The 19,399-nt window shown below is 55.4% G+C and overlaps 1 protein-coding gene across 5 annotated transcripts in view; it reads right to left on the bottom strand.

The window, feature by feature from the left end:
* Positions 1-19,399, bottom strand: part of SH3PXD2A (SH3 and PX domains 2A) — a 230,145-nt gene that overhangs the window by 27,218 nt on the left and 183,528 nt on the right. For all 5 annotated transcript variants that reach the window (XM_059173298.1, XM_059173300.1, XM_059173299.1 and 2 more), the window contains one exon: positions 1,264-1,377. In XM_059173298.1, coding sequence (XP_059029281.1) covers positions 1,264-1,377 — 114 coding nt within the window. The remainder of the gene's footprint in view (positions 1-1,263; positions 1,378-19,399) is intronic.

Below are 19,399 nucleotides of genomic sequence, written 5' to 3'. Positions count from 1 at the left end.
ACAACACTGGGCATGGGCTCTGCCCCAGCGCCCTGCAGCAGCCAGGAAGGACTGACCACCCAGCCTGAACACGCAAACCCTTCCCGACAGAGCTTAATCGCTGGAAACCCCCCACAGGGGCTGCAGCCCTGCTCAAGGGACTGAAATGAAGCATTTACATGGGAGGAAGGGTAGGGCCGCAACCGCCCGCAGGAACTGGCAGTCAAGGGGAGGCTGAACGGGCAGCTGGCGCTGTGCTTGGCGGGCTGCTTATTTTGGCCTGGGCAGCATGGAATGAAGGGTGTGTGTGTAGGGGGGGTGGGGAGAGCAGGCGTGGAGGCGGGCCTCAGGCCCCGGTGACAGGCCTCCCTCGCCCTGGCGCTCGGACGGGCCCGTTTGGACCATCCATTCTGACCGTTAGGGCAAGCATTCCTGCCAGGACGTGGGGGTGCTGGCAGTCCCTGGGAGCAGGCAGCCAGGAACTGAGGTGCCTCAGACTCACTGGGCTCCGGCGGCGTGCTCTGGCAAATACCTGAGTCCACAGTCAGGCTGCCCAGGCCAGCGCTGGCCTGGAGGGCTGGGGGGAGGGGCAGGCTCTTTGAAACCCAATGAGAAAATGCCAGAAAAACCCTACCAGGCCCGAGCTCATCAGAGGGGCTGGTGGTGCAGGGGTCACCTTGCGGTTCCTGCTACACTGACAAAGGACTCAGACCTGTGGTCTGCATCTGTAGTCTTGGCCCGGGTGACAGACGCCCAGAGCAGCAGAAGCTATGCACGCACAGCCCCTTGGGGTCATCCCTGCAGAAGAGAGCACGGCGTGGGGTTGGGGAGGCAAAGCTGGGGGTCTCTGTGGGGGATCCCCCGAGGAACCAAGGGCTTCTGCAGGGAAAGGGAGCTTTGGGGTCCAGTCCTTAGACCGCTCTCTCCAGTCTCTGCCCAGAGTTGCCAAAGCCTGAGATTCACAGTCCAGGGAAATTTCTCCTCTCATGTGAGACCATGTTGGGACAGCAGGGACAGACCTGGGAAGGGAGGTGAGCTCACTGGCTGGCCCCAGTGAGATGGGGTCCCCAGGGAAGGGGCTGGGACATGACCCAGCTCTCTTGAGCAGTTCTGATGGTTTTAGGGAGAAGAATGGGAAAGCTCCCTCTGGAGGAACTGGGTTCCCTCCAAGGGCCAGAAATGGGTGGGCACCAAACCCTGAGGATCTGGAGGCAGCCTGGTCCCCACATGTGCCTCCTCATGTGCCTCATTATCTCCCTGCCCCTTGAACCTGCAGGCCCTTACCTTCCCCAGTCTTGGATGTGTTGATGTCCGAGTCATCCCGAGTACCATTCTGGGCCTCCAGGTAGGTGGCAGGGACCCAGCCCTGCTCCTCAGAGGTGCTCACGAACCACCAGCCTGCAGAGGGGACAAGAGAGAACATAGTCATGACTGCCCGGCAGGATGGGGGGCGGGAGGGGTCAGGGCACAGAGCCACACAGCCTGGGCACCCAGCAAATTGCCTGGGTTACGTCTGGCCTCCAGAAGCCTGTGCCACGCTGAGAAGAAGCCAAACACACTCCCCAAGGGGAGGCCCCGATGGACAGTGATCCACACTTACACAAGTGATGGAAAAATTTAACAATGAGAATGAAACAAGGATATATCACCCTATAGGAAAGGCCAAGGATGCTCCGGCTAAACAGAGACCATTCAGGTCTCTGAAACCCAGTGGAACTACTGGTGTGGTTGGGAGTTTAGCGTTCAAGGCTTTCAGAGGGATCCAGAGATAAATGCGTCACGGTGAGCCGCGGATGGTGGCTGCACCCCTTTCCCCATCACGGGTCTGTGGCATTTGCACTTCAGTGCTGCTCACAGCTGCCCTTGACTGTGTTGACCTGTCAGTCACCCTAAGCGGGTACCACACCCTTGAGCGACCCTTCACGGTCATGGCCAAATGATAAAAGCTCACTGGTTTTCTTTCTTGTTCGGTAGCACGTTCATTTATCACTTAAACAAATGCTGACCAAGCAAAGCACCCCAGGTCCTGGGCCCCCACCCACTGCCGTCCGTCTCTTCTCAGAAGGTGCTCGTCACAGGACCTTGTCTTCGCCCCCATCCCACTCCGATCCTTCTCTACGCCCAAAGCCATCTGGCACCAATTCTCTTTTCTGTCCACAACCGAGCTCTCTGTTTCCAAATATGGATGGGTCCCTGGCAAGACATCCTGGGCTTCTCCTGCGACAGCTCGGAGACCCCTTCGCTGCCCACGGCAGGGAGTGGCTGCCTGGGGAGGGGGACACTGGGAGCCTCCTGGCTGCTCCTTGCTGGGAGGCAGAGGCAACTGCCTGAGGGACAGAGGAAAACAGTGGTGCTCCTGCACAGGCCTTCGGCACCCCGAGTCACCTCCAAGTTCTTCCGCTAGGTCCCCACTGCCTCACGGGACAGGCCTGGGGGAGCGAGCAGCCTGTACTACAGTCTCAAATGCCCACTGCTCCTCGCCCTCCCAGGAGTTCCAGAACCCTCCGCATGCAGCTCTGCAAAGCCCACAAGACAAGTCTGCACACCACTGTGATGACAGATGTGTGTCACTGCCAGCTTGTCCACACAGCACGGAGAGTGAACCCCAACGTAAACTCCGGATCTCAGTGACTGGGATGTGTCAGTGCAGTTTCATCCATAACAAGTAGACTGCTCTAGATGTGGGGAGAGTTCTATGTACGTGTGGGGACAGGAAGCATACAGCAAATCTGTTCTGCAGCTCAGCTTTGCTCCAGACCTAGAACTGCTCTAAAATACACCAGTCTTAACCAACAGATGGGGAAAGCCTTGCATGAGCAGTCTGGAATTTCAAAGCCCAGGCCTCTTTGGCTCAGGGGCCTGAGCTGGGTCCCTGTCTCCTCTCGAGCCCAGGGTGGATGCCTTCCCCCACTTTCACACCCTCCCCCACCAGAGTTGGTCTTTCCCCAGAGTGGGATGGTGGGGGGCACATGAACATCGTGGGCCACTGAGGGGGCTCCCTGGAGCAGCCTGGCTACGCTCCTAGGATCCCAGGCCACAAAGATATCAGAAGGCATGGACTCACAGGGGTCTCTTCCCCTTCTCTTGGCTTCTGGGGGAGCACTCTCTGGAACTCAGCCATTTCTGCCACGAAGCACCAGCCCCAGGGGCTCCTGTGCAAGCCCTGATCAGAGGCCATGCAAGAGGGTTCCTGCCTTGGAGCTTTTCCACCACAAAGATGGCTCTGCCTCCTTGACCGCAGGAGTGGGCACTCCCGCTCCATCATCTGACCCACCTGCCCTCTCCCTGCACGCTCTAACAGTTCCAGGGCTTTCCCAAGAACTGACATGGGTGCTTTGGCGCGCTGAAGGCTCAGTCCCCCGTAAACCAGGAACTGCAGGGCTATGTGGGAAGACACAGAATGAGAGCCAAGTCAGCAAAGCGGCCGCGCAGTCCAGAGATGGAGAAAGTCAGCCCTCACGAACTTCATTCAGGCTTCAGGTTCCAAGTGGGCTGAAGCTGGACCACCCTGCTGGGCGCCCAAACTACAGCGAGCCCTTGACCTTCCGTGTTATTTAATGAAGCCGGAGCAGGTTTCGATCACCGGAACCTGAGTGTCCTAACGTCATCTCTACCCAGCAGCCACCAAGGTTCATGACCGAAGGTCCGCCATCTGAGTCAAAGCTAGTGACAAAATTCAAGTCTACGGGGCATCTGCCCCCACAGACCTCAGCAGGTGGGGACAGGACCTTCTGTTCTGAGCCACTCTCGGTAACCAGTACCTCCCCCAAATTCCCACTCAGCAGGATAACCTCAGAGCCCCAAAGAACAGTCACCATAATTCCCAACTTGGAGTTACTTTCAGGAGGGTCTTAAAGGTTGAGTCTCTCCCATGATCCCCAGGCCCAGGCCCCAATGCTGAAAGCACACAGGTTTTGGTTCCCGTACCTCCAGGGCCTCACCAACCTGACCACCCCAGTTCTGCCCCCCAAAGCCAAGGCAAATCACAGTGGGCTAAGGAAGTCCCCTGAAGGCCTGCCATCAAAAAGGAGCTCTGCTTCCCAGGAGGGGGCTTCCCCAGGATGGGCCTGGGCTGGAGCCAGGGATCTTACGGTCATCGGAAAAAATGGGGATGTGCCCGAGAAACAGTGGAACTTGGAAGCATGCGTCTTGGTGAGGATTTGCCAACATCTCTCCATGCACAGCCCCTCCCAGCCTCGTCTATACCAAGATGCGCCTCTGCCAAATCCACCCTCAGAAACAATCCCTTTCTGTCTCCACTGGGAGACTATTCCCTCCTTTCTCTGTATAAGCCCAGGGTTTCCCAGGAAAGTAGGCAACTTGGTGGCCGCCTGGATGGCCAAAATGTCTTCTCAGCCTTCTGTGTCTGGAATTCGGGCTCCACAAAGCCATCTTCAGTAGAGGCAAAGGAGGCAAGCCCCTCTGTGGGCACCAGGATGGCTGCGGTGGGGGGAGGAGGGGCTGGGAGGGAGAGACTTTCTCCATCAATCTCCATGGAGCTTGTCTGTGTCCTCACCTAGTGAACGGAGTCCGAACAGCTTACTGACCTCCTGTTTTCTCCCTCTCCCCACCAGTGCCATACTGGGGACCAGCCCCTATATGGGCCTTTCCCCTTGGATCCAAGAACTTCATAATCCCGGGGTTCAGGTCTCTTTGCTGCAGGCATTGTCTCCCCTATCCCCTTATTTCATCCTCTGAGAATCCTTCCTTGTACATCCTACTCTCTCCTTGTCCCCCGGAGCTAGAGTCCCTGACAGTTTTGCTGAGAACAACGTCCTGGGCTTCCACTCCAGCCCTGAAATGTGCAGAACTACGCTGAGTGGCTCTGAGTCCCGGGTCACTCCTGCCTCAGGCCCTGCAGAGAAAAGCCTGCTCCTGGCGTGGCTTCAGGCCCCTCCACCGAGCAAAGACGGACAGGCTCCAACACTGCCCAGGTGGGCATGGGGGAATGTGGGCAGAGGTGCCCACCCCAGCTCCCTACAGACCTCCCAGGAGCCTGGCACGAGTCACACAGCTGGGCCTCTGGGGGAGGCTCCCTGGGCCGGCGCCCACCCACAGCTGCTGACAAGCCTCTCCCAGATGCCAGCAGCTCAGACGTCCGCTGCTGTAACTGGGGCTCCCGACCAAAGTCCCTTCTGCTCCACCAAGGAGCAATTAAAAGCCTGCACCCCTGGGGTTGGCCTGGCTGGCTAAGAGGGCTCTAGCATCAGCCAGCCCCTCGGGACTCCCTGGCTCACCTCCAGTGCCCACAGCATCCGCTCTTCCACAGAGGCGGACACGTGTGGGCTGCATGTGGGGGTAGGTGTGGACAAGGCTTTGTATTTCTGAGTACACGGCAGTGTGCTATGCCTGCATATGTATCTCCGTGGGGGTGTGCATTGGTTCTATGTGGTGATTACAGCAGATGCAATCTTTATATACGATATTTGATCTTAAAGAATCTCATGAAGTGTTACTGTCATCACCATCCCCATTTTACAGGTGAGGAAACTGAGGCAAAGTTCATAATTAGGAAGAGGCAGAGCTGGACCTCAATGGACCCAGGCAGTTGGGCGCCAGGGACCATATCTTCACCAGTGCAGAAGTAGATAAGGAATTTGTCTGGTGTGTGCACAAGGGCAGATGTGACTCCTTGAGAACACGTGTCCCTGGACACTGGTATGTGATACCTGTCGCTGAGCGTGTGATTCCCGTGTGTGTATGCTAGGAACCGAGATACAGGGCTGTGTGAACTTGAGTGTCTGTATACAGGGGATGGTCCTCTGGAAGTAGAAGGCAATTCATTAGGGATCTAGGGTCAGAAGGACAAAGTCAGGTCCTGGCTTGCGTGTGATCTTGGGCAAATCAGTAAACCTCTCTGAGCCTCAGTCTTCCCTCCCTGATATGGGGATGATTAATGGCGCTTACCTCCTAAGGTTGAAGAGGACAAATGAGATGAAAGTAGCTTAGCCTGGGGCCTAACCCAGATCTGGAGGGCAAAAACCTTGACCTGTTATTAACGGGATGGTGGCTTTGATATTCCCCTAGGCTAACAGCACCACGGGTGCCCAGGTGCTATCCGCCTGCAGAGTAGATCAGGAGACACTCAGTACAGCTTGGTGAATGGACTTGCGTGTGTATGTGTGTACGCATGCGCTTGCACGCCCACGTACCCATGTAGCTAATCTGTGTAGTTTAGGGACTGCCTTCAGGGGTTCCAGAAGAATGGGAGGGGCTACCTTTTGCTCCTTCCTTAGCTGATGCAATTCATGAGAGCAAGCATGGTGGGAAATGGGGCCAGAAGGGGGAGGTCTCTGGGGTTTCCCTCCCTGCTCCACATGCCAGGCTTATCCTCAGCCTGGCCCCTGTCCTTCAGCTCACACATGGCCCCCGGACAGAGGTCCTCCAGCTTCCTCTCCCCTGTCCTACTACCTCAGCAAGCCCTCCCCAACCGATCTCCAGATCCCAACAGCATCCTGAGCATCAACCCCACAATTCACAGCGGCTCACGCGCACGCACTTGGAGTACTGGTCTGGTCTGAGTACTGGTTTGAGACTGTAAGCACCATGTTTGCTTTGTCTCTAGGGCAGAACTGAGCTTGCAGCAAGCAGCCCAGCAAATGTGGAAACTGAGGCACTGGACCCAAGTGCTGGAGTCAGAGATTTGAGCCTGATCCCAGGCCTGCCACCTCCACGCTCTGCGACCTCAGGGAAGAGACTGAACCTGTTGCACGAGGACTTCATCTAGAAGACCACCTTCTGCCTTTCAGGCCAGCGGGAGGATGGAGAAGGCCAAGAACGCGCGGAGGGTCTGGCACAGCAGGTGTCCACGGAACGGAAGCGATAAGTTTTATTGGGGGACTAAAGCCACAGGATGTGGAAGATTGGGTGGCCAGCACTGACAGGTGTCCAGGGGCCCGAGTCACCTCTGCGTTTTTCATGTGCTCCAGGTGGGCCTGTCAGCCTTCCTCTCTGCATCCTCTCCACCTTCGTTCTTGGGAGAGGAAATGTGGGGAGGTTTCATGAAGGGGCCTATCACCGGATTGAGGAAGTGGCCAGAGCTGGGCTCAAACTGGGGGAGGGCGGTTCGGCCCAGCTGCCAAATTTGGCCTTGTCCCGAGAAGTCAACTCTTGTTTCCAGGCAGAAGGGGAGGAAGCTCTTTTTGGGAAGGAGGTAGGGAGCAGAGAACTTAGTGGAACAGGAGATGGTAGAGACCCCCCAAAGGGCCTGGACTGGTATGGAGTCCCCTCTGCAGACCCCTGCCCTCCAGCCTGGCAGCCAGGTCCCCCCATCCCCAGCAGGAGACAGGAGAGAGGCGACCATGCCTGCTGCTCTGTGTGGGAAGCTGTGAACTGTGGCAGAGGGGCCCTGAGAGTACCGCCACTGGAGGTACTAGAGAAGCCTTCGTTCTGGGGGGCTCTAGGTGTGATCTTCGGAGTTAAGTCCCCAGACTGGAGAAGCTGTCTGGGAGAACCCCTGGCTGGCCCGCCTCCAGAACACTCCTTCTCTAAGGGCCGTGTCTCCACAGCGCCAGAACAATGTCATTCAGCCAGGCTGCCCTCACCAGAGGGCAAAGGCCCAGAAAGAACAGCAATGTCACCTGTCATAGCAGCCAACTCTGCTTGCGGGCCTCTCTGTAAGAACCCACTTCATAGTGGCCCAGGGACTGAGGGGGCAGAAGGCCACACCGGGGCAGCCTGGCCAGCACCTCCAGCTCAGGGTAGGGAAGGCAACCCCCAGCCCCAAGAGGGTAAAGCTTCGTCTCAGAAGCCAGACCCTCCCTCTTTCCAGGCTGAGCATAATCCTCAGATGTTGGGCCAGTTTCAAAGCCCTCTAAGATGGACTCTAACTGGGGCTGGGCGATGCTAGCATTGGGGGATGGACAGAAAGAGTGGAGAGGAAATGGAGACAGAGAGAGAGAGTGAGAGGTAGGGACGGACAGAAGGTGGGGATGGGAGGACTTGGGCCGGGGGCCAGAGCCTATAACCTCTCCAAGAGGGGGCTGAGCCTGGCCAAGGCCAGCAGGAAGTGATGGGCACTCCCAGGCCACTGCTGGACCCAGGCTGACCAGGCCACAATGGCCTCCTTAGAGAGTGGATAATGAGCTCTTTAGGGCCAGCGGAGGCCAGCTGCACACAATTAGGTTGTTAATAAAGTCTTCTGAGGTCACAGCTCAGCCTAGGACAAAACAGCTGGTGGGGGAGGGGACCCTGCTCCTTCCTCTCCCTCTGAAGTTCTCCCTGTTCTTCAAGGTGTTGTCCTCCAGGAGGCCTTCCCTGACTGCCCCTTGCCTTCCTGGCCCAGCATACCCCAGAATTCAGCCCATGGGCACAACTTAGTCCTTCTTCCAAGACCTCGGTTTGGACCCTGGCTTCACCATGTCCTAGCTGTGCCCTGGAACAGGTTGCTGGCCACCCTAGGGCCTTGTCATACCAGGGTACTACGATCTGCTTGTGGGACAGCCTGACATCGGCGACATGCACTGTACTCCATAACCAGCATCTCGTCTGCGCTGGGCGTTCCAGCATGGGGGTGCTACAGAGAACACATGGGGGTGCTACTCAGGTGCTCTCCCGGCCTGCCCCCTGCACGGCACACAGGATGAGCCCAAGCACAGCCAGTGTCCTGGTGTCGACGCCAGCAGGAGGGCCGGGATCTCTTCCAGAGGGAGACAGGCAGAGAATCTCAATTCCGAGTCTGGGAGAGCCCAGCAGACTTTAGGCTCCCTCCTCCAGGACCTTCGCAGGGTCTAACAGGTTCAGGCAGAAATAGGCGTCCCTGGAGAGCTACTACAAGGCCAGGCCTCGGTGGAGGCAAGGGTGTGCCGGCAGGGTGGGGTGGGGGACAGAGCTAGGACCCCAGAGGCACGGCATGGGCTCAGACTCGAGCTCCCTTGACAGTGCCCTGTCCAGGCAGTCCCATATTCTTCCCTGCAGTGGTTTGGAGTGGGGGGGGGGGTGAGGGGGGGGGTGAAGGGGGGGTTGGTAAGGTAGCGAGGATTTGGGAGCCCTGAGTGGGGGTGTGGTGCCGAGAAGGGGAAGGGTGCTGAAGGGGGCCTGGCCAGGCACCTGGGACCGTGCTGCCGACCCTGCCACACCACACCTGGCACACAGCTGGGCCCGCAGGGACTGCTTCTGCCCTAGATCTGCCCTGACCCCTTTGCTGTGACCTCGGAGCAGATGGGAGGTTTTGACCTGAGAGGGACCAGAGACACTGAAAGGGCTGGCCGCCCATAATTACGCTGTGCCTTTAAGAACAACGAAAGGCAGCCCACCCTCGGCCAGGCCTCCCCTGGCCAGAAGGCTGTCACGGAGGCCTCTTGCCAAGACACACTCCAGCTCACAGCACGCAGCCGCCTCGCTCCAAAGCAAACAGGAGCGGGTAAGGGCTCCCCCAGTCTCTCCCAGAGCTCCCCCACAGCCTCTGCCTTCCTGCCTGACCCATTCTTCTTGCTCCATCTCTGGCACCCAACCCTGCTCTGCTGCCCATGGCCCTCCCTTCCCCCAGATGGGGCTCTCAGGCCAGCGGGGCCCCAGAACCTTCCCGGGGCGCCTGAGGCCCGGATTCCAAGACCATGAGCACAAGCGACTACGTCAGTTTGGAAGGCTCCGTGGAGTCCATGGCGAGAAGACAGCAAGCACTGGGCTGCCCCCCACCAACTCAGACCCAGCCGGCCCAGCTCACTGGATGGGCCCAGAAGGCTGGGGCTATGGGTGAGGCACCCAGGAGAAGGCCTGGCTACTGAATGTTCGCAGGCAGAGTGGGGACACGTGATAAAATGACAGGTACAAGAGAAGTGTGGTTTTAAGCAAGGACTCTAGAGCCGGGCTGCCTGTGTTTCAGTCCCAGCCCTGCTACCAACTGGCTGCTTGAATTTGAGCCAACAGCCTCAATCTCCTCATCTGTAAAATGGACCTACAGTAGCACTTCTATTGCCCAGCGTTGTAAAGGGTACAGGAGTTAACCTACAAGAAGTGTTCAGAATCAGGCCTGGTTCCCAGGAAGGCCCATCAAAGAGCTATTATTAAAGTTGAAATATAAGCTGCAGGGATTTTTAAGGAAGGAAGCATGACGTCACTGCCCTCAGTGAGTAGGGCTAGGGCTGAGCAGGGAGGCAGGTGGGTCTTGGGTGTCTGGAGTCTCAAGGAGAGTCTCTCTCTTGGTGTCCCTGTCATTGGCCCTTGACCTTAGCTGGTCTCTACTGAAAGCGGGGCCTGGTTCTGTGCCTGGCATGGGTGCGGGTGGGGGCCGGGTGAAATAGAGAATACAAGATGGCCCAAGGCCCTTCCAGAAACAGCAGAACAGGGTGGGCCGGACAGCCCCGTGCCACAGATGTGTCAGTTGTTGCTACGTTTGCTGAAGGAACTATAGACATCAGGGATGAAACTGAGTAGCCAGGGAAGAATTCCGAGTCCTGAACTGAACCTCGGATCCCATCTGGAGAGGAGGGGAGGAAGGGGGCATCCTGGTGGGGGAAACAGGACAGGCAGAGTGGTGGGAGCACGTGTGGCTCAACCCAGTAATACCCATGGTGCTCCAGGGTGGGGATCTTGCCAGATGAACTTGGGGCCCGCTCACCTTCAATGTCAAAAGGGAGGGGTGGGCTTCTGAGAATCCCATCAGGTAGGTTAGAGCCTCCCAGGCAGATGCCTGAAATAATGCTCAGGGTAACAGCAGTAACAACTTGCCTGATGTCCCAGGCAAGAGCAAGAGGTAAGTAGAAACAGAGAGGGCACAGTGCTGCGAGGCGGACTCAAGAGAGAGGAAGGGGGTCTGCGGGACTCCTGTTCACAGCCGGGCCATTTTCTCTCAGGCAGCAGGGCACCCACACTAGAAAGTGCTGACCAGGAGGCGGGGTGGGCCAACGGACCTGGGGAGAAGGGATGGGAGTGTTGCGAGGGATGGAGGCCAAACTGAGAGGCTGCTTTCCACAAGCTCTCATTAGCTCGTGCTGAGACCAGGTCCGGAGAGCACTTGACAGAGAGCCCGCCAGCCCATCAGCACGGGTCCAGGAAGACACACACAGAGGAGCAAGGCCAGAGGACACAGCACAGGCAGAAGTGTCAACTTCCAAAGAAGGTGAATTCCACAGTAGAGATGGGCAACCTCTAGGCTGGTTCTTGATGGAGTGAAACGTGGATGCCTCGAGGGATGGCTGGAGAGCCCGCGAGGGGGTTCTGAGCATTCCCAAGACAGCGCTGAGCAGAAAGACACAACAGGAAGGAAGGGGGCCAGACCCCGCTGGCTTCTGATAACGAGCGAACCGCTGGCCCGGCGGGTCTGGGATGTGTCATAGCTGAGCCATCCAGGCCTTGGGGCTCTCATGACCCCCCTAGGGGCGGCAGGGCTGCGCCGAGAGATTCGCAGCTGAGAGCGGACCGTTTCAAAAGAGCGTGTGATGATTCGCTGGCTACAGTCTAGAGGGGGGCTCTGTTGGGAGCCTGTCCTGCTGCATGTTTTCATCAGTCCCAAGATGAGGAAAGAGGGGCTGAGCAGGGAGCAGCATTGCATTTGCTGAAAGCTGTGCCGGGATCAGGAGGTACCCTTGCTCCCTGAAAGTCTGAACAGATGGTAATGACAGGTCAACTGTGACATGATGAAAAGGGTAGATAGACCAGAGGACAGGCAATCTTATCATCTTATAATTGATCGTGCAAACGTTCTGGCGTGAAAGGAGTGTGCTGGTCACAACTCTGCCGAAATACTATGTGCCACCTGGGAGGGACCCGGGCAGTTGGGGAACGTGGGCATCCCTACTCAAGGGTGCGGGTAAGAAAGGTCCTGGGGTTTGGGCGGACCACGAGTTCAGTGAGTCATCTGTCTCCAGGTCTGGGAAATCTCAGGCTGCACGAGGAGACCCTTGGAATGGGTGATCCACCCGCGGTGCCGGGCTTAGAAGGGCCAGCAGCAGGATAAGCACCCAGGGCTGACTCCCTGGGCAGCAACCAAGCACACAGCTCCCTTTAGGAAGGACTCCAGCTGCCGCTTCCTTTGCAGAAGACGACCAATGCCACGTGTTCCATTAGTTCCCCCAATTTCCGCCAGACAGATGAGCCAGGGAAACCAGCCTCTTCTCTCTGCTTCTCCTTTCTATGGTGCCTACAAATCAGACTCAGTTCTCAGCCGGCATGGGCGTGGCTCGCTCTCCACCCCGCCCACCTCCCCACCCCCGACCCCGCCTTCTGGCCTTTCCATCCGGCCCCACCCAGGAGGGGGCTAACAGGTGGTTTCCGGTCCCATCTCCAGATCGCCTCTCTCTCTCACCCCCTCTCTAAGCCCACATGGCAAGGCAAGGCAGGGCGCTCAGGCTGCTCATTTTTCTGGCGCGAGTTCCTACCCAAAGGCTTTGCCAGCAGACAGGGACTTCAGATCAGCGTTTCTCAACCTCAGAGGCCTCCCTGCTATGCAGGCCTTTTGCCATATCCTTGTGCTACGTATACTGTGGTTCAGAGCGTAAATATATACTTGAAGCAATGGCCTTTTTTCCCCCTAACTTCAAGCAAATAATTTGTTTAGGAAACTTCAGATCACCACCATGAGTAAACAGGACCACCAGCCCCAACCATAAAATTACCAAGAACAAAGCGATATAGGAAATCTGAGCTGTGCTGAGTCTGAAGAGGGCTGCGCCTATAGCCTGTTCCCCCTTTGTTATGAAAAGAGATTTACTGGAGATGGGTCCAAGACAGTGGACCATCAAGCTGAGGTAAATCAGAAGGCTTGGACGGGAATGGGAACAGGACAAAGTCTGCTCACTGTGTGTTATGGAAGTACTTAGCATTAGCACCATCATAAGTCAGGCCATGTACCACGGTGTTGCATGGCCAACATTTTAAGGAAGCCCACTTAGGGCTACGGTGATATATTTCATTCCAAATGGCCGAATGAAGAGGCTGAAGTGTCCTTATTGGTGAGACTAGTATATTACATAGTGTGTGCTGATGAGGGCGGTGGTGAGAAATCAAAGAGAAAAGGGTGGCCACACCCTAGCAGTGTGTCTAGTACCTTCTATGTGTGTTTCCAGTCTGGAGAGAAGAGTGGAGGGAATCCTCTGGAAATAGGAGTCATCTGTATTTTTATACTAGCTGACTTCAGTGCCTGAGAAGTATAGATGGAGGAGTTTGTATATTTTTTCCCTTTTCTCTTTCTGCCAACAATGGAGGCTTCTTGGCCCCAGAACTGAGCTGGCTTTAACTACAAGCCTTAGGCTGACAACCCTCCCCTCACTCCCAGCTGAGTTCAGCCCTTCTTCAATTGGGGCAAAAATACAACGGGGGCAATTTCAACTTTAAAGACCATCTCCATAAACAAAACAAACCCACTCCACAATTTGTCTAGGGCATTCCTCCCTCCAAACCCTCCTGATTTAATTTCTGGGGAATTTTAAATAGAGGCCTTGCAAAATTCTGTACCGCCTGACGTCAACAGCTCTCTGACAACGTGGATTCCTCGTCGCTGTGTGGGGAACAGCCGCCACCAATACTGAGCTGAGGCTTTTCCAGGCTCCCTTCCCAGTTGGAATTTGGGAGCCGCTGGTGTCACTCTGGGAGACTGTGGCAGAAGGAGAGTACCTAGGAGTGTCTCACTTGGGGTCCTATGACTCCCCTGCCCGAACCCGAACCTTGGGCATTAGATATGCAGAGGAGCTATCCAAGGGGTACCTGTACTAGTGTGTGCTTTCAGAGTAAAATGGAAATACCTTCATGTTTTAAAAGGGATTTTGGGAGGGGGGGCGCCTGGGCAGCTCAGTCGCTTAAGTGTCTGCCTTAGGCTCAGGCCATGATCTCAGGGTCCTGGGATCAGGTCCCGCATCGAGCTCCCCACTCAGCAGCAAGTCTGCTTCTCCTTCTTCCTCTCCTTCGGTGAACTCTCTCGCTTTCACTCTCTCCCAAAAAAACAAATAAAATCTTTTCTTTAAAAGGGCATGTTCCTATGCTACACGACACGGAAAGCCAATATTCCTTGGCGTAAACAGAAGATAGGTAAGTGGAAAAATGCATACACTGAAATGACAACGCTACAGACCTCCAGTAAGATAGTAAGATGAGCTCTAGCAAGACACTAAGGCTATAGCCAGATTTTCTAACAAATATTGAAACAAGCAGGCAATGTCCACAAATGTTAACAACACAGAGGCCCCAAACAGACACTTTACCTTTGACCTAACATGGAGTGAAAGAGAAGTCAAGATCATAACCTTCTTGTGACGGGATTCCATGCCATTTAATGCCGTGACCACCACATGTTTCTAGGACCCGCTCTCTGGGAAACACTGAACTTGCAGAAGGAGCCTTGGGTTAAGAATATGCAGCCCCTTGAATCAAATCCAAGCTTGGCTGCTAGCAAGCTTTGAGGTCTCACGCCAACAATTTACCCTTCTGAAACTCAGTTTCTTCTTCTGAAAAATGGAAACAAAGCTGCCTGGCCTACCTAGCCCTAGAGAGCCACTCTGAAATAACAGATGGGAAAAAAGCTTTGAAAAGTCTAGGGGTTGTAGGTAGATGGGGGCGGATGGGTTATTCCAAGCGACTCCTATCCCCACTTCCCTGATACAAGTCACTGCCCCAGACTGGACAAGACACTGCCCCGCCCCATCTATCAGGAAAGAGAAAATGAATATATCACTTCACCATTTTTTTCCAACCTTCCCAGTAACCACAACGTGGGTTTCCAAATATTACCCCCATTTTATAGAAATGGAAACTGAGGATCAAAATGGCCACATACTGTCTCCCCAACAGCAGAGCAGATTCTGAACACAAGCCTTCCATGCAGCCTGGGAGGAAATGCCCTCTATCTTGCTCTTACTGTGCACAACCAGCAGACCCCACAAGTGTGGGTTTCATGGATCCATCGGTCGCTGTGCCCAGGTCCTGTCTTTCAAAGCCACTGCCTTTGCCATGTTCCCGTGAATCCTTGCCAGCTGTATTTCGCTCTCTTGCCCTTGTGCTCCCCCAGCACCCCGACCTTAGGTTTGTGTTGGCTGCCTCCACTAGCTAGACCAAGAGCTCTCTGGGGACAAAGGCCAAGTCTTGCTCATCCTGGCATCCTCTCAAGCCCTGGTCAGGTTCTGTGTTTCAGAAAAAGAAGGGGCTCAGTAAATGTTGTTGAAAATGAAATGCCATGACACATGTGCATAAGACTTCTCCTCTCTTCTTGGCTTCTCCAACCACACACTGCAGTCTCTCCTGCTTCCTTATCCTCAAGTAGCTCTCCAGTCCAACTCTTGAGGTGAGTGCAGGGTCTGCGGTGGGCTTCTTTCCAGCCCTCCTCCCTCTGGCCTGGGGCCTTCTGCCATGATCGAGTCCAGTACTGTGAAGCAGCCCCTGGGTGGCATTCCCTTCTCCAGCCCCCCAAATTTGTGGCTCACCTAGGAGGATTTGCCCCCAGGAACCTGAGACCAGGAGATTTTTGGTGCTTGTTGCATCTCTTGCCTGAGATTACCCAGAAAGCTAACACTCCCACCAGGAAGCTCTCTCTCGCAGTGTGCTTGTATACCTGACTGGGTCATTTCCATTTGGGCCTCTCCCCTCACAGGAATGGAAGAGCAAAGCTCAGGGAGGTCCCACAGGCCAAGCACCAGGGACAAGCCCATGCCCTGGGTGAGGCTCTTGGAGGAATGCAGAGGGCTGGGCTGCTGGTGGCAAGCCCGGTCAAAGCAGCCCCACTGACTGGTACAGGCCTCCACCAGGCCTACAGAAAACACCCCTCCTCTTTGGTGGACACTTGGAGCTCTGGTGCCTCCAACCCCAGAGAGGGGAAGGGAGAAGGTTGGGCCACAAACAGCTTCCTTCACCATGGTGCCCTACTTACTGCCTGGGGAGCCAGACAGAACTAACCAGGAGGCAGCAGAGTGTCCAGGGAAGAAGGTGGCAGATTTCCTGAACTCTCTGAGCCTCACTTTCTCATAAATGGAAATCACGATACTTGTGCTTTATAGGGCAGCGGTGGTGGTTACAGGAAGAAAGGGGTTTGGCTCATTGCCTGACACACAGGAGAAGCTTTAGCCGTCTCTTTCTCAGCCTTCTTATAGCTTCCGATATTAAGGGTCTCTAGAAAGCAGCAAGTAAGTTAACTTGAGCCCAAAACACCAGGATGCTGGGATAACCATCCTGGAGCCCCAGCCAGGTTGGTGGTAATTTAGGACTAGGTTCTCTCCCTGAGCTTTTCCTGTCCTGTTTCCCTTTCGGTCTCTCTCCTGTCTCTGGGTACCATCTTGTCTTGCTAGTTCCTAAGGGGTGGTTGAGTATAGATCCTACTCAAATCCAAAGAGAAAAGGCCATGCACAAAACAGATTTGCCCTTAGCCCAGATGCTCCAGAGGTTCCCCAGGTCCACGTGTGTCATTCAAGACTTGCATGGTTGGTGACTGGTCAGGCAGTGTGACTGTCACCCATGAGAACCAGCCAGTGACGGAGCTCTTCCTACCTTCGCCCTGTCGGTCTCTGGTGCCCCCTGCCCCAACACCCAAAGACAGTCACCCGCATGCCTTGTGACATAGCAACAACCACAGTTCCCTCATCTGGGTCAGAAGAGGGGAAGCTTCCCCATTTGACCATGAGCTCCATGACCAAGTCTTCCTCGTTCAGCTCTGCTTGTTTGCTTGCTTTGGTTTTTCCAATCTGCATGAGGGCCAGTCTTTGATCAAGGTGCCACCATGGTAGATGATGGTGGAGAGATGGGGTAGGAAGATGTGAAGTCATTGGATTAACCTCTCCTCCATACAATCTTCTCCCAGCCTCCACGGGGTCACCCTATGGACTTCAGGGCCCTTGGAGGACAGACTCCATCTTACAAGTGGTTCCCAGGTAGGGAGGCCTACACAGAGTAAGTTAACAGAAATCTGGGGGTCAGGGTGGGCCATGAAGATCTCTGTCCTTTAACAGAATAAGTCTCGGCAGTGACAGGCCCAAGACATCTCAGCGGAGACTCAACCCTCAGCCACAGTAGGCTAGAAATACACCCCCTAGTGGGTGAGTAATATCGGCATCATTTCCAGCCCCCCAGCTCTGGCCTATCCCTCAGCCTAGAATGTGAACATCCCACCCAACCAGCTTCTGAATCCCTTCAGGCGCCCCACCCCTGAAACCACCCTGAAACCTTTCTCATCCAAGGACCTGGAGATGCTGGGATGGCCCCATGGAGGCTGACAGATGGAGGTTAGGGAAGGCAGGCTAGGCCTCTGGGATCCAGAACGCTCCTGCTGCCAGATGCCACAACAGTGCCACCAAGATGCTTGGGCCCCACCAACAGTGGAGGCCCTTGAAGGCCGAGCAAGGGAGTCTATCTGGTTGCACAGGGAGGCAGAAGAATGGGGTTAAACACTTCTAAGGGAGGCACTGGGGTAGGAGCTCTGGATGTTCATCCTCCCCGTGCAAAGCCCCAAGGATGAGGTCAACTTCCTTCCTCTCCTCCAAGGAGCAGTCAGTTAAAATCCTCCCCTGTTGGCAAGGAGGTCTAGGTGTTGGCCAACCCTGGTTCTGCTCCTGTTACCAATGACGGGGGAAGCACACCCTTGATGGTGTCCACACTCCAGGGAGCAGTACTGTTTATCCCCAAGTGTGAAGAAGCAGATCTGGTGCTCAACCAGGAGGTGCTGGTTGAGGGAGGGGACGGGGTTGAGTTACGGGTGCCTAGAAGCAGTGAGAGCTCCATTAGTTTCTTTTCTTTCCTTTTTTTTTTTAAAGCTATTTTCATTACATTCCCACCTACCCTCTCCTCCCCACGGTGCTGGGTACACTGCAGATATGCAGAAAATGCCAGCTTACGTACGCAGAAGGGTCAAGGACACCATTTTGGTGGGCAAAATGGAGGTAAGGATGCCCTAGGCAGACAAGAGTGATTCTGGGCTTCTCCAGTTCACCCAAGAAGAAATGGGCCAGGCACACCCCTGTTCCAACATCAGCAGAGGCTGGGGGAGCCCCGCTATTTGAATTCTGGCCTTTGAATTCGGACCTCTCTTTACATCCCAGAACTATTGCTTTCACAGATCTTGTTTAACTTGAGAAGGACGGGGGAGGAGGGGCAAGGAAAGCTGCATTCTTCCCCATCAAAGCCAACAGTCTAAACTAATACTTCTGGTTGTAACTGATCCTGGCCTGTTTGTGATTACGGCCCCTTGCTCGCTTTCTGGCAGGATGGCCCTGGAACCCAGCAGCGGGCTGAAGGCGAGAGACACCCTTGCTCCCTTGGATAATCTTGTCCTCGCCTGACATGACCAAAAACGTCCATCAGCCGCGGCTTTCTGCAGTTCTCCAGGGCAACTACTCAAAACATTTATTTAAAAAAGGGGGCGGGGGAGCCATCCCCAACCCCAACCATGAAATTCCATAACACTAATCATATTCCTTCTGTTACCAGCACCAGCCTGGAAAACACAGCAGCACCCGCAGTCCCATTGGCTGATGCAAATTGAAGGGGAGAGGGAGGCTTGGGATTGGTGGGATTGGCCCATCTTCCTCTTTTGCTTACCCCCCCCCCTTTTATTAGGGGAGAACACACACACACACACACACACACCCCTCTTTATGCTGCCATATAGCACAGAAACAGCTCTGCAAAGCTCAAGGCTTTCTCAGCTGTTCTTTCTCCGGAAATTTAATCTGCAAAGCATTTGGCCTTAAGAAGCCCATTCCAAAGGTGTCCAGGAGCCCACGAGCCCTGTGATCATCATTACAAACCGAGCCATGTTTGTAGCCAGTGACCCATTTGGCTGCTTAGGAGAGAGCTGGCTGAAGGCTTGCCAACATGGTCAGATTCCCCTCACCTGCTCCCTCTAAGCTGAAACTGGCTTTTTTCTCGGAGCCCCGGGGGGTTAGAAGGGACCTTAGGAGCTCTGGAGCTCTGGAGATGGAAGGCCTGCTTCTTGCCTGGCTTTGGTAAAAGCATGATGGTCATGGGAATGGGGTGCTTGGTATCTGGAACACAGCTGTGGCCACTATCTTCACCCCTCATCCCATTTCCATTCTGTAAGTGAGGAAAGATGATGCTCGGAGAGGTAAAGTGACTTGTGTGAGGTCACCTGGTTAGTGGGTAACTGAGTTCGGAACCTAGATTGACCAGAGAGCCTCTTCTACAAAGCCTGGCATTCCTTCCAGGAGGGCACACCAGCACCTGGCCCATTCCCACTGTGCCAAGTTGGCAATCCCTTAACCCAGTGGTTCGAGCGAGACATGGGTGGCTAGGACTGGGGGAAAGCACCCCCCCCCCCCCCCGGAGCACAGGGAGACCACGTGGCTGAGCCGGGCCTTGGAGAAGCCTGTAGCCAACACTGCAGGTGCTGGTGCAGGGCCCAAGACCCCAGGCCTTGCTGCGGGTGCGTCCCGATCACAGCAGCTCCAAGCACGGTGAGCACGTTGAGCAGAGAGGAGGCTGTGGCCTCACAAGGGCGCCAGTTAGGAGAACAGAAAACAAATAAGAAGAGAGTGTCCAGAAAGCCCGG

The sequence above is a fragment of the Mustela lutreola genome, chromosome 4 (genome assembly GCF_030435805.1).
Source record: "Mustela lutreola isolate mMusLut2 chromosome 4, mMusLut2.pri, whole genome shotgun sequence".
Lineage (NCBI taxonomy): Eukaryota > Metazoa > Chordata > Mammalia > Carnivora > Mustelidae > Mustela > Mustela lutreola.
This window is presented reverse-complemented; position numbering and strand designations above follow the sequence as displayed.